The 25,189-nt window shown below is 40.2% G+C and overlaps 1 protein-coding gene across 2 annotated transcripts in view; it reads right to left on the bottom strand.

The window, feature by feature from the left end:
- Positions 1–18,425, bottom strand: part of LOC140469016 (perilipin-2-like) — a 36,054-nt gene extending 17,629 nt beyond the window's left edge. The window contains exons 1-6 of one of the 2 annotated variants that reach the window (XM_072565199.1): positions 18,338–18,425; positions 14,821–14,868; positions 13,638–13,836; positions 8,570–8,652; positions 7,247–7,508; positions 906–1,084 (exon numbers count right to left, since the gene is read on the bottom strand). In XM_072565199.1, the coding sequence (XP_072421300.1) occupies positions 906–1,084; positions 7,247–7,508; positions 8,570–8,652; positions 13,638–13,836; positions 14,821–14,859 (762 nt within the window). In that variant the 5' untranslated portion in view covers positions 14,860–14,868; positions 18,338–18,425. Of the gene's footprint in view, positions 1–905; positions 1,085–7,246; positions 7,509–8,569; positions 8,653–13,637; positions 13,837–14,820; positions 14,869–17,825; positions 17,856–18,337 lie in introns of those variants that run through there. The other variant, XM_072565198.1, reaches the window with a different exon arrangement.
- Positions 18,426–25,189: the final 6,764 nt, after the last annotated feature.

The raw sequence follows: 25,189 nt of genomic DNA, 5'->3' as shown, positions 1-25,189 counted from the left end.
GGAAAAAAAAGAGAGAGAGAGGGAGAGAGAGACACACAGACCTCAGAGGTAAACCAAGGTTAGTGTCAGTTTAACCCAACTCCTTAGCTCTGCATCAGTCACCCTCGTGTTCAGGATTTAGGGATAAGGGGAAAAGGTTTAAATTAGTTCTACAGCATTTAACATTGTCAGAGTTCCCCCCCCCCCCAAAACTAATATTCAATTCATTTAGGTGATCAGTTTATTGCTTTCTGGAATTATTTTCCCCCTTCTGAAATTCATATTTTATGTTGCAGCAAACCTAATGTTTCTGAAAGTTGCTCACCAAGTCCACAAGAGACCAAAATTGAATGGTGTACCCTGAATGCAAAATGTTTTGACCATCCTGATCAATACCAGTGTATAAATCAATTAAGGCAATCCCAGTTTTCCAGGCTAATCATTTTTGATTTTTGCTATTATACACTGTCTGAATCACAATCCCTTTTCAGCCATGAAATGGAATAATCAATGGTAATGTCTTGCCTAAATACACAAAGGCATGAAAAATGTGGTGCTGGAAAAACACAGCAGGCCAGGCAGCATCTGAGGAGCAGGAGAATCAACGTTTTGGGCATAAGCCCTTCTTCAGGAATGAGGCTGGTGTGCCAAGCGGGCTGAGATAAAAGGTATTTAGTCATGTTCTAACTGGGCACAGGGGATCAAGCAAACTGTCGCGAAGACGTTGCACAAGAACTTAAAAATATGCCCACCCATACAATGGATGACATTTCAAGGGAGCCAACTCTTCTCTTTTCCACTCAGCAAAGAGTAATAATAAGTTGGCTTTTGTGGGGGCGGAGGGGATTGGATTTTGAGGCTTCAAAGTTCAACTTGCATATCAACAGGCAACAGTTCAACAGGTAGGCAGCCCAGGATTCACTTACCGTGGGACAAGCCTCTGGCCCAAGAGTAGCTATTCCTTTCTTTTCTGCATTTTGAACAAACATCACAATGTGTTTGTAGGTATGGTTGTAGAGTTGAGACACCAAAAGATGCACCTTCATGTATTTCCCGATTGGCAACTTGGAAGACTTGATGCTTTCTTCACTAGGTATAGCCTCATCTACAGTTCCGAAGAAATAGGAAATGAAAATGAAACTACAGGTTTTGCTTTGATAAATGTGATGTAACTATAAGCTCTGGACAGTGGCTAGAATGCAACTTTCCCCATTTTGTAGGTTCCAGAGCAAGAGAAAGTAACTCAAGTACAACGGAGAAGAGATATTCGTGGTCAGAGTCTCCTCTTCAACGTCAAAAAAGTAACAGCACACCATATTCAGGTGGTGCCTTGTGGTAGTCAAAATATCTACTGATAGATGGGATTCTGTGGTAGGATTGTTCAGCAAGTGCTGTCCAAAGTGTGCAAACGACTACATTAACAATCAATTTAAGGTAAATCAATTGAGTTCATAACCTGGCTCATTTACAAATGCTAGATGGAACATGCACAGAGACCTGTTTCCTGTAAAAGGAATATGTTCAAGGTTTGCACCTCTTCAAATAAACTTAGAACTGGGGAGCCTCTAATTCCTATTGCTTTCTCCACAGCAATACCTTGGCCACAGCTGAATTACCTACCAACCAGCACTTTTTTTTTTCCAGGAGTGCAAATAGTTACAATCGTTTCATGTTAACAATCCTGCCATTTGCCCCAATGACAGCAAGACTCCAAATCTTAGCAACATCCCTCTTTCAGCAAGCTTTTTAAACAGATTCCAATTAGTTGCTATAATAATTGGTTGTTCTGCACTTTGAAAGTGATATCAGTATTTTACTGCTGCTTTCATCGTCAATGAAGGACAGACAGTCCATTACAGATTACACTTAATAGAATGTATCGTTCTTTTAGTTCTCATGCAGCTTGTAAATGATTCACTCACAGGGTATTTCATGTTTATACAAGTTACTAATATTACTCAAGTCTCCAAGGAAGTCCTTCAAGACAATTATGGTATACACATGGAACCAAAGCGTTAGAGTGACTTTTAAAATACATTTTCTTCCATCACACTAGAGAAATGCCTCATAAATGTGTATGCAATTCAAAAGGATACAACATCCATCTCTCCTCAACACACTGGAGATTTAATAATGATGCTAGATAGATTATTTCATGTTGCATTAGAACTCCCCCTGGTTTTGCTCAACATTGCAAAATTACAAACAACATTTTGTAACCTGTTAGCACATTCTCAACAAGCTTTGTAACTTGTGAATGCTTCAGGAGCAAATCCCAGTGGGAAACTGGCATGGGGCAGGACTAAAGAACTAGCAAAATGAAAATCTAATTTGGTGGAGGTAGAAAACATTGGATCAACTCTTAGTTCACCAGTTACTAATCTTGCATCCACTTGATCAGAGAAACAGAGCTATAATATCAAACAAACGACAGTATCCCTGGCAATGCAATACATCCTCAGGTGTTGCATCGAGAAGTCCAAAAAAGATCAAAAAAAGGTAAATGGAAGATTAGGACAGCACATGATTGGCATAAGGACAAAATACAGGCAAATAGGATTAGATTAATTGTGAAAATTGGGCATCATTGACAAGTTGGGCTGAAGGGCCTGTTTTCATGCTGTAAATCTTCATGATTCTTCAGTTTTAAAAAGGTCCAGATTGCAATTATTCTTAATCAAGCAGTTCATAATGGTTAGAACATACCTCTGGACTAGCTGGGAGTTGAACCTTGGCCTTCTGGCCCAGTCTACAGTGCCACAAATAGCCCTGACTGCACCTGATATTCCCAGGTAGTCTCCCACATCAGAGTCTGCTTATGTTCAGAGCTCAGGGGTATCAGACAAGTATGACAATAGCTAAACCGCAGTAAAAAATTAACCAAGGTCAATTTGCCTCAAATACAGAATTTTAAGTTGTCATCTAATTGGAGGTGATTATTTACCCTCTCAAAACCTTTAATCATCTTAAACAAAAAAAGCTCTTTCCTACAGTGGGGGGTATACAGAGCAAAGAGTCTGTTCAGCGGATAGTATCAGAATGCATTTCTTCAAATAAAAGGATGTGGAAATTGGAACTCCCTCCCCTCAAAAAGCCCTTGAAACAAGGATCAATAGAAGATTTCAAAATAGAGTATTTTGTTAAGGGCTGTACGGGTCACTGGACTAAGGTAGGCAAATAGAATCAAGATTCAGATCATCCATGATCTAACGGAATCAGAAACAGAATGGACAGGATGAAATATCTACTTTTGGTCTTCAGTGACTGGAGTTTAAACCTCAGATACATTGTGTCTCAACATCAAAAAATTCCTATGGATGGTATTTTAACCCTTTGAGCCAGAACTCCCTTGTCTAAATTCTGCTCCTGTCTAACTGTGTGCCCAATGCAATGATTTCTGACCTTTTTCTTATCAGGTGAAAGACAACAGTTGAAAACATTGGTCAGCATATCCGAGCCATATGCGTGCTCTGATGTAGCTAACGGGTGACGGTAGTACAGTGATAGTATCATGAGAAAAGTAATCTATAAACCCCATCTAATGCTATATGAACACTGGGTTTAAATCTTATCACAGCAACTGGTGGAACTTCAATTCAATTATTTAATCTAGAAATGAAAGGTAGTTTCATGGTCTATATTACTGGATCAAGCATGGATTGTCATCATTGAAAAAATATACACTAATTTGGTTCACCAAACTCCTTTCAGGGAAGGAAATCTACCTAGTTTACCTGGTTTGGCTTAGTGTGACACCAGATCCAAAGACGACTCTTAACTATCCTCTAAAATGCTATAAAAACCACTCAGTTCAAGCACGAGGAAGGGATGGACAAGTTGCTGGCCTTACCAACAGTACGCACATTCCAAGAAAGTAGAAAAAAAAACTGGGATTTTTGATTGGAGAGACCCTCTGATTGTAGATTAGACTCCAGCACAATGACAACACAGGAAGCCATTCAGTCTATGTTGGCTCTCCAAAACAGCACTATCCCACACTCTTGTACTTTTTAACTCTGCAAACTTTCTCAGATAATTTCCCTTTGAAAGTCGCAACCGATTCGGTTTCCACCAACCAGTAGATTTCTAACCCAAAGCTGTACTTTAAATACAGCTAGATGAAAACTCCAAGCAACGTTTTAATACTGAATACTATATCTGCCCAAAAGTAATGAGAAGGGACAGTAGCTCTGGAGTTAATTGTGACATTTGCAATCAGATGAAGCATCAGTTCGTCATTCGATTCCTAGAAGATATCAACCTCTTGTGGAAGGTCAAGGGATTTGGCTTTTCTCCTCCAAGGTTTGATGATAAGGTATAAGAGGCAAGGACTGATGTGAAATGCTATACAAAACCAGACAAGGATAGATCACACCAATATCATTCAGAGAGGCTCAGCCATGTTTGTACCTCAGTGTCACCTATCAAAAATACAGCATCAAATTCAGTTTGCATACTTCAAAAAAAAATTGTTAACCAGCATCATATTTGATGTTGGTTCAAATGCAACTGAGCAGTTAGTTCTACTCCTGATACTGGATAAAGCACAGAAATTTTGTTTACTTTTCAAAGTAGCAATCCCAATTTATTTTCATTCATTTAAAAAATGTTTCTTTTTGGTCTTAGCTCTCCATTGGTTTTCACTCAAAAGGGACAACATTCCATAAGCAATCTTAGGATAGTTTAGACAAAAAAAATCTATATCCACATCAACATTTAAACAGTTTTACAAATGACACTCTGGTTTGAACAACTTGCACAATAGCATCATATCCATAGGAATAATCCATTCAATCCACATTGGCATATAGAACATCAACAAAAAATATTTGAAGTGTGAAGATTACTAAAAGCAATTTATATTTATTAGTTTTTTCAGATCCCACGGCATATGCCTACTTTGACTATAATGATATTGAAGTCTGCTGGGATTTCATACCCCACTCAATTTGTCTATTGTGCTTCATGAAATCTTACACTGCAGAAATAGGCCTTTCAGGCTATCAGATCAGCACCAGTGCTTCCTCACTCCACAAATCACCCAGTTTTAATTCTATTCTTCAGGTCCAACCTCATACCCATCATCATGCCAGGTTAATTTAAGAAGCTGGTTTGCTTTTATATAGCATTTCTGGACTTTGTTTCAAAAATAGTTACATTTCACTATATCTTTAAATTGAAGGAGAATATTTTGCCAAGCAACCCCATAAGTTATTTGTGCATTTTAGTCTAAACTGGAGTCTTGCTGCTGACTATGAAAATGTTCTGCATTTCCCTCAGTGTAACCCGTAAGATATACAAATTCCTTTTCAGCTCCATTGAAGACAATGTTTTCTGGAATATCCAAATACATATGCTCATCTGTGATGAATCAACACTGAACATTTTCCACTTCATTTTCTTCACATAATGGGTATCCAATATTGGACTCAAAGATTTTGTTTTAAATTCACTCATGAGATGTGGGTGTTGCTGACTAGTCAGCATTTATTGCCCAGCCCTATTTGCCCTTGAAGGTGGTGGTGAGTTGCTTTCTTTAACTGTCCCAAGTCCATGTGCTGCCGGTTGACCCACAATGCCCTTGAGAGAGAGAGAAGTCCAGGATTTTGACCCAGTGACACTGAAGAAATGGCAACAGATTTCCAAATCAGGATGGCAAGTGGTTTGAAAGTGGCTCATGGTGGTGGTTTTTCCCCATGCATCTGCTGCCCTTCTCCTTCCAAATGGGAATGGTTTTGGTTGTGGAAGGTGGTGGGCAGGATATGGACAAATGCAATATTATTTTCTCCCCTCTTGTAATGTAAGCCTAGAGATCAAATTTTTAAAAAAGACCTATTTGTTTGTGCTGCAACCATTGTGCCTCATGTATCTGGTCACCACGCTTCTAATTCTCCACCCAATTTAAAAGCTTAATATTTAATAAAAGGTTACCGTGGTTTCCTTTTTCACATTACATGGTACATTGTATGAAAGAAATTCAACAGAGATATAGGTTAAGAAATAGAAGTCTGTTTGTTCTGCAAGGTACTGTATTGAATAAATGGTAGTGGCTATGTAGGTATCCATAAGAAATAGAAGCAGGAATAGGCCAATTGGCCCTTCAAGGCATTCAATAAGATCATGGCTGATCTTTTCTTGGCCTCAGCTCCACTTATCCACCCTCTCACCATAACCCTTAAATTCCTTTACGGTTCGAAAAAAAAATCCTAGCTTGAAAAACATTCAATGAGGAAGCCTCAACGACTTCACTGGGCGTGGAATTCCACAGATTCACAACCCTCTGGGTGAAGAAGTTCTTTCTCAATTCAGTCCTAAATCTGCTCCCCCTAATTTTGAGCTATGCCCTCTCGTGCTACTTTCACCCACCAGTGGAAACATCCTCTCTACTTCTAGCTTATCTATTCCCTTCATAATTTAAATTTCCCCCTCATTCTTCTAAATTGCAATGAATATAATCCCGGTGTACTCAGTCTCTCCTATTAAGCCAACCCCCTCAACTCCAGAATCAACCGAGTGAACCTCCTCTGCACCTGTTCTACTGCCCGTACATCCTTTCTTAAGTAAGGAGACCAAAACTGCTCACAGGACTCCAGGTGTGATCTCACCAGCACCTATACAGCGGTAACATAACCTGCTTTTAAACTCAATCCCCTTTGCAATGAAGGACAAAAAATTCCATTTGCCTTTTTACATGTAACATGTACACACCAAGCTTCTGTGATTCTTGCACAAGGACACCCAGGCCCCACTGCACAGCAGCATGCTGGAATGTTTTACCATTCAAATAATAGTCCATTTACTATTATTCCTAAGAAAATGGATGACTTCACACTTAGTAGCATGGTACTCCATCTGCCAGACCTTTGCCCATAATTCCCTAAATACTAAGGTCACGAAATGTGATCAGTACAGACCAGATGCTTCATATTTCTGCACAGGGAGAGAAAGAAAATTGCTCGAAACCTTCCTGATTTTGAGCGTAAAGGCCCTTAAAATCATTGAATGATACAGTACAGAAGGAGATTATTTAACGTGTTTTGCTAGCTCTTTGGTAGAGTGATCCAATGAAGACCACACCCCTGCTCTTTCCCCATACACCAGTGTGAGATTTTTGATTTAAATCTTCAAGTATTCATTTAATTCTTTTTTAAAGATGTTACTATTGAAGTTTCCCAAGAGTGAGTAGTCCATGAAATCTTGAGATCAAATGTAAGGAAGTGACAAGGAAATGATTTTTGTGAAAACGCTGAATAAAACAGATTCCTACCATTTCCATCTTCACTTGACAAATAAAAGTCAGCTCGCTGCTGCGATCGGGATAAAGCGGCATTCATGTTGTTGGTTATTGATCTTCCAATTCCACTGCTCAGGACCAAAATCACACTTTCGTTAACAAAGACTTTCATTTTCTCAAATCTGCAGACGGCCACATTTACTGCTTTGTCAGAGACATGAAGGAAAGGATTGGTGACTTTATCTTTTATGCTTCTCATCTTCCCAACTGCCATTTCTTTCAGATCAGATGCAATCTGCAACAATATCACATACAGATATTGCCACATTCTAAATCCAAGTTAATGCCATGATTGGATCAAGTGATAAAGCATTTCAATGAACCTGACCCCAGCCTGACTTAAAATGCAAGTTTTAAAACAAAACCTGGAAGGGCCTATTCTACTGTTTAACTGATGCAATGCATAAAACAGAAGGAAATAATGGAAACAAGTAGAAAACAAAGAAAGAAAAAGACCAAACCGAGTTTCTAAACGAAAAAGGGTAAGAAATGGGCTTTTCCAAAACATTAATCTTTCTTTCCATTTTTTTCTATTATATGAATTATATGTATTTGCAGGATTTATTCTATCATTCCTTTTCCTTAATCCTACTTGTGATTCCTTGAAATTATACTTATCAAAAACTGCTAAATCCCCACAGAAGATCAATACTGTTGATCTCTCCCTGTTTGCAATCTTTCTTCTATAAGAAATTATATTCTTAAAGTGCAACTAAAAATGCTTCGCCAACCCCCCCCCCCTCACAACCTTCTGGTTGACTTGGTTATGTTATGGATCCACCTGACCGCCATGTACATTCCTATATTCACTATTAAGTCAAAATGTATAGGAGCCTTAATGTAAAACAAAAGGGAGACTTTTAGTTTTGGTAAGGGTGGCACGGTGGTCAGCATTGCTGCAGGGATCTGGGATTGAGTCCACCTTTCAGCAACTTTGCACCTTTCAGTTTGGACTTTGCACATTTCCCCTGGGTTGGCATGGGCTTCCTCCAGTTCCTTCCCAGAGTCCAAAGATGTGCAGGTTAGAGTGGATTAGCCATGCTAAATTGCCCATAGTGTCCAGGGATGTGCAGGTTAGGTAGAGTAGCCATGGGAAATGCAAGGTTACAGGAGTAGGAGTGGGTCTGGGTGGGATGCTCTTTGGAGGGTCAGTATGGACTCAATGGGTCGAATAGCCTGCTTTCCCCACCGTAGGGATTCTATGATTCTAAAAACTAGGCAATATTTGAAATTTCAAAACTCTCAATAAATTGTTATTGTTTATAGCTGTGATCATATTGAAAGACTGATACTCACTTTTGTGGAGTCCTTGTGAACTACAGGAAATTTCTCCTCGAGATGGTCAAGTCCTTTGCAGGCATAATCGTTGACAACTGCAACTGTAAGCCATAATATTCCTGGTCATCACATGTATGGGACTCTATTATACCAAAACTCAGCATTAGGTATGGGTAATACTTATTCTAATGTTAAAAGGAGCAGATTTGGAACTAAAAGTATTCTTGGACAATTATGTGTTGTGTCTGCGTGATGTGGGAGCTGTTGGATCCCACCATGGTTCATACTGGCCACACTTGTTGTAAGTGTTGGTTACTTGAGGAACTCCTGCTCAGAGTTGATGAGCTGGAATCTGAGGTTTGAACATGGCAATTCACCAGGAAGGGATACTGTGCTTCAGGAGGCAGTCACATCTCTTAGGTTAACTACCTTGAATTTGGTTAGGAGTCAAGGACAGAAGGGTATGACCACAAGCAAGGCAGGTGGAGGGATCCAGGAAGTGAACCTTATCTGTTAGACAAGCTCAATGGCTTTGAGATTCTTCCCCTGTATGGATGAGAATGGGTGCAGCAGGGAAGATAGGCAAACTGACCACAACGCCATGGTATAGGGAGCTATTCAAGATGGAAAACAAAAGTGGAATGTAGTTGTAATCAGGGAAGGTGTAGTCAGGAGAATAGTAAAAGGCCTCTGTGGGAAGGATCAAGAATCCCAAAGACTGTGTTGCCTGTCTGGTGACTGGGTTCAGGATATCTCATCTAGATTAGAGTAGATTCCCTACAGTGTGGAAACAGGCCCTTCGGCTCAACAAGCCCACACAGACCCTCAGACGAGTAACCCGGTGCCACGGTAGCTAGCATTTCTGCCTCACAGCACCAGGGACCCAGGTTCCATTCCCGCCTCTGGTGGAGTTTGCACCTTCTCCCAGTGTGTGGGGGTTTCCTCCTGATACTCCAGTTTCTCCCACAATCCAAAGATGTGCAGGTCAGGTGAATTGGTCATGCTAAAATGCCCATAGTATTAGGTGTATTAGTCAGGGGTAAATATAGGACAAGGGAATGGGTCTGGGTGAGTTACTCTTCAAAAGGTCGGTATGGACTTGTTGGGTCAAATGGCCTGTTTCCATACTGTAGAGAATCTAATTAACCCACCCAGACCCATTTCCATCTGACTGATGCACCTAGCACTATGGACAATTTAGCATGGCCAATTCACTTGGCTTGCACATCTTTGGAAACTGAAGCACCTGGAGGAAACCCATACAGACATGGGGAGAATGTGCAGTCACCAGAGGCTAGAATTGAACCTAGATCCCTGGTGCTGTGAGGTTGCAGTGCTAACCACTGAGCCACCATGCCACCCCTAGGCTAGAGGGGGAAAACAGGAAAGATCTAATTGTCAAGATCCACATAGGAACGAAGAACATAGGTAGGAAGAGGAAAGAGGCTCTGCTGTGGAAAAATGAACAGCTTGGGGCTAAATTAAAAAGCAGAAGCAAAAAGAGTAATAATCTTGGGATTACTTTCCGAGCCATGACCTAATTGGCACAGGGTCAACAAGATTAAAGTGATGGTGTGGGAGAAATGGATTCAAATCCATGGGATATTAGCACAAATACTGAAGGAAGGAGCTTTTCTTTCTAAAATGGGACAGGCCCCACCTGAATCATGCCAGGATCAGGGTCCTGATGAATTGCATAACTAGGGCCATGAATAGGGCTTTACACTAAATACCTTATAGTGGGCAAAGGGTTGGGCAGAGTGGGAGGGTGGGGAAAGGTGGTCTCATTACTTGGAAAATTACAAAAGTCAAAAGATAAAAGAGAAGAGAAGATTGCAGGTCAGCATTGGGGTTGATTGTAAATAAAAAAGGACGAGACCAAACATGTGAAGGCCATTGTATCAAGAAACCATTGAAGTGTAGGGAAACTCAATAATAGAACAAACTTAAAGGCTTTGTGTCTTAATGCACAAAGCACTCGTAATAAGATAGATGAACTGACAATGCAAATTGAGGTAAATGAATATGATCTGGGAACTTAACATTCAGGGATATTTAACATTTTGGAGAGACAAGAGGGATGGAATGGGTGGTGCGGTAGCACTGTTAGTAAGAAATGAAATAAGGATGATTGAGAGAAATGATCTTGGCTTGGATGATATACAGTCCCTCAGGGCAGAGGTAGTAAACAGCAAGGAAATGAAGGCATTGATAGGAATACAGTGTACAGATCCCAAAACAGTAGTCGCACTCTGGGATAGGTTATAAAAATAAATAAATAGGAGGATGCACGAAGAATACAGGAATAATTATGGTGACTTTAATCTTCATGTTGATTGGGTTAATTAAATTGCAAAAGGGTAGTTATGACAACAAATTCAGAGCACATTAGGAATAGTTTCCTAGAGCAAAATGTCACTGAGCCAACCAGGGAACAGGCTGTCCTAGACCAGGTAATGGGTAACGAGGCAGGTTTAATAAATGACCCAAGTAAAAGACTGCCTAAGGAGATAGTGGTCATAACATGATTAATTTAATATTCTGTTCAAGAGTGAGAAACCAGTGTTGGGAACTACTGTGTTTAAGTTAAAGAGAAGGGAATTACAATGAAATGAAGATGGAGCTAGCTAAAATGAATTGGGTGGGTGGATCGGCAGGAATGGCAGTAGGTAAGCAGTAGCAAATACATGGGGAGTTAATTAATGACTCTCAGCAATCAATTTGCACAGATATATTGATAGTTTAAGTAATGAGCAAAAAGTTGGCAAATGGAGTATAAATGAGGGAAAATGTAAAGTTTTCATTTTGGAAGGGAGAGCAAAAGAACAGAGTCTAAAACAGAAACAGAAGAGAGAAAGCAGAGCTAGAGTTCAGGGCCCAGTGACCTCCATTCTGAAGTTCAGGAGTACTGAAGAAAGGTAGTTGAACCTGAAAGTTTAACTGCTTTCTTTCCACAAGTGCTGCCAGACCTGCTGAGTTTCTCCAGCTATTTCAGATTTCCTCATCTGCAGCATTTTTGTTTGAACAACAGAATATTTAAATGGAGAGAAATTACAGAAAGTTGGAATATAAAAAGGGACATGGGGGTTATTGTGGACAAAACACAGAAAGCGAGCAAAGGTGGCAGGTACTCAGGAAGGCGAATTAACATTTGGCCTCATTTCAACAATGTTGGAGTGTAAGAATAGGGAAGGCTTACCATGTTTATACAAGGTGCTGGTTAGACCACACATTGAGTAAGTGAGCAGTTGTGGTCCCCTTATTTAAAGATATCATTTCATTGGAGACATTCAGAGAAGGTTCGCTAGGATGATGCCTGACATGGAGGGATTGTCTTATAGGCAAAGGCTAAATACAGTGGAACACTACTTACTAAAGTTTAGAAGAATGAGAGGTGATCTCATTGAAGCATATAGGATTTTTAAGGGGCTTGACAAGGTAAATGCTGAGATTTTTCCAAGAGGGGAAACACTTTAGAACCAGATGGTGCAGTCTCAGAATAAAGGGGCATCAATTTAAGACTCAGGTAAACTTGAAGAAACTGCTTTTCTCAGAAAGTTGAGTCTTTGGGACTCCTTGTGACAAACAGCTGTTGAGGCTATGTCCTTCTGTATATTTAAGACTGAGGTCAATAGATTCTTGATCAGTCCGAGATATCAAAGATTATGGGGGGAGAAAGGCTGGAAAGTAGACATCAGGAGTGTTGGATCACCCATGATCCTACTATAGAACCAGAATCAGATTCACTGCAATGGGGAAGCAGCCCATTTAGCCCATCAAGTCCACACTGACCCATCAAAGAGCATCCCACCCAGACCCACCCCAGCTCTGTAACCCTGTGGCCAATCCATTTAACCTGCACATCTGTGGGAGGAAACCAGAGCACCTGCAGGAAACCCACACAGACACAGAACATGCAACCTCCAAACAGTCACTGGAGATTGGAAGTGAACCCAGGTTTCTGGCACTGTGAGGCAGCAATGCTAACCATGGAGCCACTGTACCATCCTACTGAGTTGTGGAGCAGGCTCAAGAGGACAAAAGATCTCCCCCATTCCTATTTTTCATGGCAACTTACAATAGTTAAGAAATAAGAAGAACTTTGTTCACTAAGAATACACACAGTGCCATGGACAGAAGTCATGTGCCCTAGTACTGTTCATGGCCAAGGCCCTCAGCCTGACCCCAGAACAGCGCTAGGGACCCAGGGTCAATTCCTGCCTCAGGCTGCTGCCTGAATGGAATTTGCACGTTCTCGCCGTGTCTGCATGGGTTTCCGCCAGGTGCTCCGGTTTCCTCCTACAGTCCAAAGGTGTGCAAGTTAGGTGGACTGGCCATGATAAATTGCCCGCAGTGTTCAGGGGATACGTAGGCTAGTTGAATTAGCCATGAGAAATGCAGGGTTACAGGGATAGAGTGGGGGATGGGTCTGGGTGGGATGCTCTTCAGAGGGTTGGCCTGTTTCCACACTGTAGGGATTCCATAAAACAACAGAGAGCCGTAGGGCCTGATCTTGGGATCAGTTGCTGTTATTATGTACTTTGAGGAAAGTAAGGCTTTAGCACACAGGCCTTGCAATATAAAGGTGAGGTTCACCTAAACGTTGATAAAGTCAAAAACCAATCAAGGTAGCAAGTGGCAAAACCCAGTTATAATCTGTTCTAAACAGATAATTCAGTTCAGTCAAAACCAACCAGAACAAAATAAAAGCATCAATACTTGTTTCTGAAGAAATCAAAGGCTGACAACACTCTGAAGACAGCAGAAGTGTGAGGGAGAGAGATTAGAAACGCAAGACTATTAATTCAGGCAGATTCCTATACAGTTAGTTTTTCTATAACGTGATGGTTGTGTTCTTGCACAACGCTACATTATAGGAAAAATCACGCTTTAGAAACAGCACTTAAAGTGTTGGTGATGTAATCGCGTTACAGTCAGTGCACATTTTAAAAAGTTGACGCTTTACAAATGGTATCTGTAATTTGTCAATCACGTTACAGCAGGTTCACGTTGAGAAAATGCACATTATATCACAGAATGACCTGTACTGAGCACAAGGTTTGTTTCATAATTCGTATCACCTTACTTTGAGGTTGAAGCTTCTCAAGAACTGGTTGGATGCTTTTCAGAGCTATAACTGCGGTTCTCTTTATTCCTTTCTCAGAAACCTCCCAAACCGATGCAATGACAGGATACTTGTCCTTGGTTTTGTTATAAACATTCCGGAAGGAGTTGCAAGTGGAACTTACTGCCATCAGGCTGCTGAACCTCTGTATGAAGTTCCTCTAAAATGTAAAAAAGGAACGAGAGACAAGTTTCATTGATTTATTACTGTCACAAGTACCGAGATATCGTGAAAAAGTATTGTCTTGCGTGTTAAATAGGTAGTTTATACTATAAAAGTGCATCAGGGTAACAGAACAGAGTGCAGGATACAGTGTTACAGCTGCCAAGAAGGTGCAGAGAGAGATCCTTCTTAACATTAAAAGAGGTTGATTCAAAAGTCTGATAATAACGGGGAAGCTGCTCTTTCTGAATTTGTTTGTATGTGCACAGAAACATTTATATTGTCTGCCTGACGGGAGAGGCTGGAAGAGAGTATGATCAGGATGGGAGGGGTCTTTGATTCTGTTGGTTGCTTTCCCCAGGCAGTAGGACGTATCAATGGAGTCAGTGATCAATGGGAGGCTGGCTTGTATGATGGATGGAGCTGTGTTCACAACTCTCTAGTTTCTTTGGTCTTGAGAAGAACGGTTGCCATACCACACTATGATGCAACCAGATAGGATGCCTTCTATGGTGCATCTATAAAAATGAGGTGTTATGTTTTGAAATGCAAATTGATTACTTTTAACATTTCAACAACTGTTAATGCTACATATAGTTGTTTAGGCTGGGACTTGAGAACCAATTTACTACTAATAATGCCAGAAGTTCCTGCTACAACACCCCCATTGCACTTCAAGCGTTAAGATGGTTTACTCAAGCTCGTGGTGAAGAACTAATGCTAATCAAAACATCTACAGTCGGTTTTGCTTTAATGTGGTAGTTCCATTCTCATGCAACCGTGATAAGAAAATCGCATAATCACAGCACCATTTAAACCAATGGGGCTGGAATCGTGTTATAACCAATACATACTTGAAAAATTTGCGCTTTGGAAACAGTGTCCCTAATTCATCAATCAGCAAATTCACATTAATGAAACGCATGTTATAGCAGAACAACCTGAATTTCTTCCCTGGCATCCAGTGAGTGTTCTTTCTTACCTGACTTGTCATGCAATTGCTTTGCCCATCTTCAGACATTATGGTAACCTGTAAATAGTAAGTGCACAACCTTTTTAAGTCTAAAAGCAAACCTCGATGGATGCAGGAGATTTGAAACAAAAACATGATAATACAGAATTATGGTCTGTGGAGGGAGAAAAAGAGTTAATTTCTCAAGTTTCATGACTTTTTCAGAAATCTACATCTATATCCTATTACCAACATCTGAAGCAGAGAGAAATAAAATCACTGGACATATTTAAATGACTACATCCTTAGAAGGCAGTACCATAGCAATGAGGTTAGTCTACGATCGGTAAGTAAAATAGTGCTCAGTTTGCAGAGGCTGACGCCTAAAATAAAGGTGAAGCAAATTAAGGTATAGCATTCAAGTGTGGTGACGAAAAGATGTATGTGGATTATAACCTTCTAATCCATTAACTGGGGACCAGATATAGATATAGATATAGATATATAGATATAGATATAGATATAGGGAGAGAAGTAGATAGCAAGTTAGCTGAGACCACCAGTGAGCCTGATGTCAGTGGTGGGCAAGTTGTTGGAGGGAATCCTGAGGGACAGAATGTACATGTATTTGGAAAGGCAAGGACTGATTAGGGATAGTCAACATAGCTTTGTGTGTGGGAAATCACGTCTCACAAACTTGATTGAGTTGTTATAAGTAACAAAGAGGATTGGTCAGGGCAGAGAGGTGGAGGTGATCTAAATGGACTTCAGTAAGGTGGTAGACAAAGTTCCCCATAGCAACATGGTTAGCATGGTTAGATCTCATGGAATACATGGAGAACGAGTCATTTGGATATAGAACTGGTTCAAAGGTAGAAGACAGAGGGTGGTGGTGGAGGGTTGTTTTTGCCTGTGACGATATAGAGTGCCACAAGCATCAGTGCGGGGTACTCTACTTTTTGTCATTTATATAAATGATTTGGATGTGAGCTTAAGAGGTACAGTTAGTAAGTTTGCTGATGACACCAAAATTGGAGGTGTAGTGGACAGTGAAGAAGGTTACCTCAGATTACAGCAGGATCTTGATCAGATGACCCAAAGGGCTGAGAAGTGGCAGATGGAGTTTAATTCAGATAAATGCGAAGTGCTGCATTTTGGGAAAACAAATCTCAGCAGCACTGATACACTTAATGGTAAGGTCGTAGGGAGTGTTGCTGAACAAAGAGACCTTGGAGTGCAGGTTCATAGCTTTTTGAAAGTGGAATCACAGGTAGATAGGATAGTGAAGGCAGCGCTTGGTATGCTTTCCTTTATTGGTCAGAGTATTGAGTATAGGAGTTGGGAGATCATGTTGCGGCTGTAAAAGATATTGGTTAGGCCACTTTTGGAATATTGTGTACAATTCTGATCTCACTCCAATTGGAAGGTTGTTGTGAAACTTGAAGGGGTTCAGAAGAGATTTACAAAAATGTTGCCAGGGTTGGAGGATTTGAGCTATAGGGAGAGGTTGAATAGGTTGGAGCTGTTTTCCCTCGAGCGTCAGAGGCTAAGGGGTGACCTTGTAGAGGCTTTTGAGATCATGAGGGTCATGGATAGAATAAATAAACAAAGTCTCTTCCCTGGGTGGGGGAGTCCAGAACTAGAGGACGTAGGTTTACGGTGAGAGGAGAAAGATATAAAAGAGAACTAAGGGGCAACTTTCTCATGCAAAGGGTTACATGTATGGAATGTGCTGCCAGAGGAAGTAGTGGAGGCTGGTACAATTGCAACACTTAAAAAAGCATTTGGATGGGTAAATGAATAGGAAGGGTTTGGAGGGATATGGGCCAGGTGCTGGCTGGTGGGACTAGATTGGGTTGGAATATCTTGTCGGCATGGACAGGTTGGACCAAAGGGTCTGTTTCCATGCTGTACATCTCTATGACTCGACTGTAGGGGTAACTAAGGGATTTATTCCTTTTTTTAATTAATCTGTTATCAATCTAGGGTTGGGGAGGATGAAGGGGAGTGAAGTAAAAAGAGGGGTCATCATTAATGGAATTATTTTATGCATCAGAATCATAGAGTCCCTTCCAGTGTAGATAGAGGCCCATCAAGTCTACACTGACATTCTGACAAGCATCCCACCCAACCCCCTCCATTTCCCATTGGTGGGGGGAGTAGAGGTTGGTGGCATACTGATAATTTCAGTGGGCAAAAGGGAGCACTACAGATGCTGGAGATCAGCCCTTCAGTCCTGGAGGGCTTTTGCGCAAAACATCGATTTTCCTGCTCCTGAGATGCTGCATGACCTGCTGTGCTTTTCCAGCACCACACTCTTGATAATTTCACTAATCTAGTAATCCAGAATCTGAGTTTACAGGTCATAGCATATCAAGTGATGAAACCTGAATCCAAAGATCTGGAATAAAAACGCTGATGACCACTATTAATTGTTGTAAAAACCCACCTAGTTCACTCACATCATAGAATCAATCGTAGAACCCTTACAGTGTGGAAGCAGGCCATTCAACCCATCAAGTCTACAGTGTCCCTCAGAACAGCATCACACCCAGACCCACGGATTAACTAGTTCATTCAAATCATTGTGCTTTCTAGGACCATGTCATGTGCAAACTTTGCAGTTGATGATGGCTACACTTTAAAATTAATAATAGGTTATGAAGAAATTTGAAACAGCCAGAGACATACCAGAAAGCATTTAATGAACACTATATATTTCACTTGATGGGGAATGGCCGCCACAGAATCAAAATTGGGGTTGGTTCACCATAAATTTGGAGGTTAGAACTTTGACGAGTTGAAAAAATGGTCATCAAAGTGAGGCATGCACAGAGTACTCAAATAGGGCCTTTGCATTGATAAAGATTGAATGGACTAGAACCAATCCGCGATTGTAATGGAGGAACAGAGCAAGCAAAGAGGCAAATAATCAAAGTTAATAAAGTGGACGTCGAGCAAGCTAAACACTCAAAATGGAGAGACATCAAGGAGTAGTGATAGAGCATCCAAATGAATTTAACAACTTGTCTTACCATAGCAGCCCCGCAGGTCAAAAATATTGGCTGTTTGTGGATTCTATTTAAATATATAATTAAGAATATTAAAATAGGCAATTTGAGCCGATGGCTGTATACTCCAAAGCCCTTAAGCTTCATCATTTAATCATTATGTTGCACGCACCCCTTTGAGGAATTCTGACTTCGATCAAACGCAGGCAACTTAAAGGATTGTAAACACAAAGCTGTTCCCAAGCTTGCAGAGAAATATCTACAAAGTTTTGACCCTAAAAGAAGCCCACGCGGATGGAATCAGCGCCGTACAGTCCGGCAAACTGGATATCGTTAAAGGCAAACTCACTTGCCTTCAGAAGTTGGGGCAATCTCATTGCACAAAAGCATGCAACTGGAAAATAACAGAGAAATTTTTAGTAGTGTTTAAATCATGGGTTTACTCAACAGTGGGGATGGGAAGGACTGAGCCCACAAAGCCGTACGCTTGCTTTGTTTTTGCTCCTAAAATGTTCTGAGTGTCCCCAAATACTCACAATTCAGCGGTATCCCAGCAAGGAATTACAATCAAACTGTGCGGGGAGTAACGAAAGAAACCTCCCTCCATCCTGAAATTAAATAGCATTTGGAGCCCACCCCTCCACGCCCATTGGACAGCACCGCTATCTGTTACAATTGCTGCCAGAGCTGCTCTTCAAATAAAATCATTAATTATTGCTATTATAATCCTGCTGTGGGATTATACACAGAAGGAATAAAAAAAGGTGGTGTCCTTACTTCTGTGTTTATATCTCACCCTGGCCTGGAGAGGTGTTAAAATTAAAGCACTGTTGAAGTAGAGTCCCTTCCTCTGGGCTAGAAGGTCTAGGTGTCAGTCTAACCTCTGTATGTGATGGCAACTGAGGTGTCACACAGGTTGAATAAAATAAAGCAGTGAATAATTAATAATCAATAATTTTTGTCATTCTAATTCTTCTCTTGAATTGTGTGCATAAGAAATAAAGGGGATATTATGGCAAAGTAATACTGTCCCTGCCTCTGGGTTCAAGTCCCACCTGCAATGGAAACATTTCATGACCTGCTTGAACAGGTCGATAAAGTTTTTGTTTTAAAATGAGGGATTGGTCAAATTGGACAGAAACAAACAGTGGAGAATGGGAAGCAGGTTACATTTTGAGTACCAGTGCAATTTCTGGAGATCAGTTACCAAGAAATAAAAACAGGACGTGCTGGTGAAACTCATCAGGTTTGGCAGCATCTGTGGAGAGAGGAATCGAGTTTATTGTTTAGGCCTGTGATCTGAAACATTAACTCTTTCTCTCTCCACAGATAGGTGTCACATCTGACCTGCAAAGGATTTCCAACATTTTCTGCATTTGTTTCAGATTCCCAGTATCCATAGTACTCTTAGCTAACAAGTTACGAGGGCATTAGAAGATGGAACACAAAATGCTAGGTAAAGGAACATTGTTTTCTTTTCATTCATCCACAGGATGTGGATAACACTGGCTTGACCAGCATTTATTGCGCATCCCTAATTAGCCTGACAACAGTAAAGAGTCATCCATATTGCTGGTGGTCTAGAGTTACAGGTAGGTCAGACCAAGTAAGGATGACATTTCCAAAATGACAGCAGATTGTGGCAACAGAACATTTCTCATTGTGTTTCCCTAATATATATGACAATAAATCATTCATTCCCTAATGGACATTAGCGAACTAGATGAGTTTTTTCTCCAATAATTGACAATGATTTCCTAATCCTCATTAGATTATTAATTCCAGATTTTTTATTAAATTCAAATTCCATTATTGGCCATGGCAGAATTGGAACCCAGGTTCCCAGGACATTACCTTGGTCTCTTGATTAATAATATACCAATGATAGCACTGGGTCGTTATTTCCCATTATTCTTCCCGATCAGAGGAAAGGGTATCATCAATAGACTTTTCCAGCGGCCATTCTGATATGTCAGCTCAGTTAAACTGATACAGAAACAGAAATATTGCAGCTGAAGATACACAGACCCACAGATGCTGACAGGCCTGCTGAATAATTCCATCGTTGTCCCTTTTTCCAGCTCAAAACAACATTGCCAGGGAGATTGAAAGATGGTATTCCCCTCCAATTTCATTTCTATGGGTATCATCTGTCATGAGAATAGATCATGAAAACAAATTACTTATGGATATACTGAAGTCTTAAGTAGAAAATGTTTTTAAAATGCTGGATATATAGGTGAAAAGATGGCTGAGAATGTGAATTCAGAGGCTGTTGGAAACACTCCCGGTGATTACATTGCATCCTGAAAAGAACCATGAAATGTCACAGCTGACTAATGTCAAAGGAATTTTAGACAGCAGCACTTCAAGGGGAGAGATGTCATCTAAAAAATGGAACTATGATCTCCTGTGGTTACAGAGATAATAAGGGGCTGATTAGTGACTCTCAGCAGAAAACTATCTCCTGTAGGTTGTGTTGTGCTGCAGACTGTAGTCATATGTAAGTTGAAAGGTAGTTCTGACTAAAAGGCAGTTCATGTTTTGAGCATAGTGACCCTTCTTTAGAACAGGGTTAGGGTTCTAAAGAAGGGTCATTGCATTTCGAATGTTAACTCTGCTTTCTCTCCACAGATGCTGCCAGACCTGCTGAGTTTCTCCATCAATTTCTAATTTGTTAAAGTCTCTGATTGTTGAAAATGTCATCCATTGCTGGAGAAAACTGGATAAATTCCTTTGAGTCAAATGCAGAACCAATAATCTATACATAACCACTCAACTGCATCATTGAATTCACCCACCTGAATAGCCTCAATGTTTCACAATATGTTCATCACAGCCAAGCCAAAGACTGGCTCATACATTTTTTATTTTCTCATTTCTAAGCTCTGTGTATGTTTGTCACACTATTATATTTTCTTATGTTTTAGTAACTAATAAGCTAAGATTTTAATTCAAGAAAGCTTGGCTTAGTTGGATGCTTTTAAAACAGAAATACATTTTTGTTGGGAAATGAAATTCATAAGGGAATGGATTCTTTTATAAAGTAACCCTGTTGTCAGCAATCAAAGGAGGGGCTGTGTAAAGAAAGAGAACCACTTCATCGCAACACCCCCCCCCACAAAGCGTAGCCATTTCAGGGAATCTCATCCAGAACCATAACCGATTGATGTCACTTGCCCGTATAGAATTAGATTCAGAATCCCAACTGTGTAGAAACAGGCCCTTCAGCCCAAGTCCACACCGACCCTCCAAAGAGTATCCCACGCAGATCCATTCCCCTATATTTACCCCTGACTCATGTACCTAACCTACACATCCCTAAACACTATGGGCAATTTCACACGGCCAATTCACCTAACTTGCACATCTTTGGGTTGTGGGAGGAAACCAGAGCATCTGGAGGAAACCCACGCAGACACTGAGAGAATGTGCAAACTCCAAACAGACAGTTGCCAGAGGGTGGAATTGAACTGGGTCCCTGGTACTATGAGGCAGCAATGCTAACCACTGAGCCACCATGCCACCCCTTGTAGACCAGTTACAACCTCTGATAGTGTTCAGAGCAGCAGACATCTAATGGGCTACGTGAAAGTTTGTGTGAAGTTGTATTAAAAGTGAAGTGACCGTAGTCCTACGGGACTATAGTGTTGCTCTGTCATTAGAGAAAGACGGCTGGTTGTGATTTAAAGTGAGGGTCACCATACCTCAGCTGAGGTGAGAAGATGAGGAGAGTTCTTCATAGTAATCTCAGCTGGTGGGGAAATTGATTCCACTCTGTTGGCAACACTGTATCATAAACCAGCTGTCCAGCCAACTAAGCTAATGGGCCCTGATGAAGTTGTAGTATCTTGTTATGGAATGCAGTTTGGTCATTGATCAGTGAGCAAAACTATTAGAAGATATACTTAAGAGAATTTACAAATGCTGAGATGTAATTTAATGGTTATATCATATTCAGGGAAATTGAAAACTGATGATTGTGCCAGTTAGATAGCTTTAGTATATAGTTGCCCAATAGCACAAGAGCTATGTTACAATCTTTGTTCAAATGACTTAATCACTGAAGCATTCTTGATTAATGATTATATCTTTAGTTCAACTCCCTGACAGAATCAATAATTCTTTGACGCCAATTTCTCAATTACATCACTGTTTAAACATAAATATTCAGAAAAAAAATCAACACAGACAGAAAATAAATAAAGCAAAGACCTATCGGTAACTACTTCATATTTCAAAAGGTTACTGAACTTTATTATCTTGATTTAGAAAGGAAATAATATGCACATTGGCAAAATACTAATTGGAAATCTATTTTTCTTTGTTATCATTGTATTATGTCTGATACTTGAAATAGATAAGAGAATCTAGGTTACTATGTAAAACCTGAATATTTTTCATTCACTGAAGAGAGATTAATAACTTGCATACACCACCAGGAACCAAGTGGGTGATGGTGATAGATAGGTTTTCCTGTCTGGATTAGATTTGAATGCATGACTGAGAAAAGTCAGAGAATTAAGGATGGGTGCTGATTGTCCGTGGATTCAACATACAAGTTTTCTGTGTCATGGGGAACCCAGATTGAGGCACCTGAAGTCATTGTTCCTGAAAGGCTTATCCTGTGACTCCCTGTCATCATAGATACAAAGTCAAATTGGGTATTTTGCACATATTGATTAGATTTGCATGTCACAATGTTCATCATAGGTTCGCATCCCACAGATCTCCACTCCTGCGGCCTCCTTCAGGGTGTTGGTAGCTTGGTTGGGTGACCAGACAGGAAAGTGAGATAGGTCACACTTGTACAGAATTACAAAACAAAGCAGTGAAGCATGGCTTCAGTTAAAAGTCCTTTTGCACACACATTTTAGGATGGTCATGGTCTTTAAAAGTATGCTTGTTTTTTTCCACATTGATCAGGGAAAGAAGGATGCACACCTGATCATGTCGCTGAAAAATGTAGAAAAGTAATGCTTTGAAACAGAGTGAATGATAGAAATGGAAGAGATATAGCAAACATGGTTCTCATAGCAAGTTCATTCACATTAGCCATCTCTGCACCTGTAACAATCTCTAATTTCCTAACTCTAGAGTAACATCTACTTTGATAGAAATCACACCTACCTTGTACTGATATTGCCAAATAGAACAGCTAAGTTCAAGAGGATTACATACTGGGGGAGATGAAATACATCCTCATTACTATTGTATCAAACTATGTATTTTGAATGTTTATTCACAAAGGGCAAAGCAACTCATCCTTTGTTAACATATTATTTCAACATACATGGCTGTCCTCCACTGAATGACAAAATACAGCAAAGTCCTTGTTGTGAACTGAATTGACATCTTCCTCTGCCAATGATGCAGTCACATGTTTGCCATGATCAAGGGCTGATAATCCGTGGACAGATCTCTCAGTCAGTAGAATTAGGATGAGTAGAATTACAATGTGTAAAGCACATATTACATGACATGACATTGCCTGGGTCCAGAATAAGAATTAAAAACTTTAAAGATGACAAAGGTGAGGGGGTGGGGGGAGGGTGCAATTTATATTCTGTTCTCAATAGTTGAACATTCAAGATAATTTTTATCCTGCAAAACCCTTCAGAGTGCATAATGTCAGTGTCAGCAAATCCTATCTAAAGCTCAAACAAGGTCTTATTACCAATTCAGACAGGATTCAAGGCACCTATCATTGTGACTTAGATCTTGCTGTTTGTGATTGGCAGTTTTAAGCACTGGACTGGGCAAGCTGATTTTAAATGTGACAGTTGGTGACAACTGCTTCACTTCACAGTCAAGTCTTGAGAACAATGGACACTGAATCTAGTGTCTTACATATGACTTAGCAAAGACAGCAAATGAGAATTTAGAGCTTTTATAGGTTTGTTACATATGCTGCACGTTATGTGATTTATACTTTGCACCTTTTATTCTCTTGTACTTCATATGAATTTTATTAAATTTCCAAGTGATCTGACATGCTTAGAAATTAGGTGAAAAATAATACAATCAGTTCTGGTGGAACTTGGAATATCCAAACATGCAGTCCAAAAGGTAAGAGTTCACTTTAGTTATGAAGACAGATTGGCTAGACTAGGATTATTTTCCTTGGAGCAGAGGAGACTTTGTTGGGGGGACATGACTGAAATGTATACAATTATGAGAGACATAGACACGAAGAAACCTTTCCCATCGGTGGAAGGATCAATGACCAACGACATAGATTTAAGGTATGGGGCAGGAGGTTAACAGAGTTTTTTTGTGAGGACATTTTCCACCCACTCAGTGGGTGGTGAGAATCTGGAACTCTCAGTCTGCATAAGGCCTCATAACGTAAGAGGGATTTAGATGCACACTTGCGATGACAAGGCATAAAAGGCTCTGGGCTGGAAAATGGATTAGGATAGGTGGTTGTTTTGGTTGGTGCAAACTCAATTAGCTGAAGGGCCTCTTTCTGTGCTGTGGAACTCTATGATTGTGCACACAGATGTGCTTTACCGTAAATATGCTCTGCATAAGGTCCATGTTTAGTTGTGCTTCCACACGGATTATGACTTACCTAACAGCAGTGAACAGGAATAAAAGGTGAGGATTATAAAACAACCCAAATCATAAAGGCGTACACTCTAAAACTGTCTCTTGGGTTTATTTACAGAAATAAAAGCAACATATTTTGAATTTTGTCCATCGATAGCAAGTGGTGAAAATACTTAACCAATCTTGCAGCATCTGCAGAGAGAAAATAGTTAGGGTTCAGGCAAGTATGTGCATGATATTTGACTCGACTCTAACTCTGTTTCTCTCTCCATGGATAAGAGACCTGTTAAGCATTTCCACCACTTAGCTGTTATTGATTATTTAAGCACTGGACTTGAAGGTACCTCATACGTGGGAATGAAAACAGAAACTGCTGAGAAAAACCAGCAGGTTTGGCAGCATTTGTGGATAGAAACACTTAACATTTCAAGTCAAGAATGACTCATTTTAGAAAAAGATGATGTTATGCTATTGACAAAGGGGAAGGAGAATCAAGTGGAACAAATGGTGAGCGCGAATTGAGTTAAGGACAAATGGAATGCTAATGGTAATATAGAAGAGATATAAATGCAGAATAGGTGTTCAAAGGTGCTTTCATTATATGGAAATAACTTGCAAGACTTCTTTCCAGACAAGTGACAAGGAGCTGAAGGAATGCAAGCTTTTCTGGGTTGTCAAATAAGCAGAATTTCAGCTTCACATTAACATTTAGGATTAAAACATTTTGTATAATCTACACAGTATGTTTCCAAATGTTTAATGCTAACTTTATCATATGGCCTACCTAAATTCTAAAGACGTTGACTTCGAAATATTTCTTTCTCCCTGCACCGACC

Source organism: Chiloscyllium punctatum, chromosome 48 (genome assembly GCF_047496795.1).
Source record: "Chiloscyllium punctatum isolate Juve2018m chromosome 48, sChiPun1.3, whole genome shotgun sequence".
NCBI lineage: Eukaryota > Metazoa > Chordata > Chondrichthyes > Orectolobiformes > Hemiscylliidae > Chiloscyllium > Chiloscyllium punctatum.
Note: the sequence above shows the minus strand (reverse complement) of the source record. Positions and strands in the feature narration are given on the sequence as shown.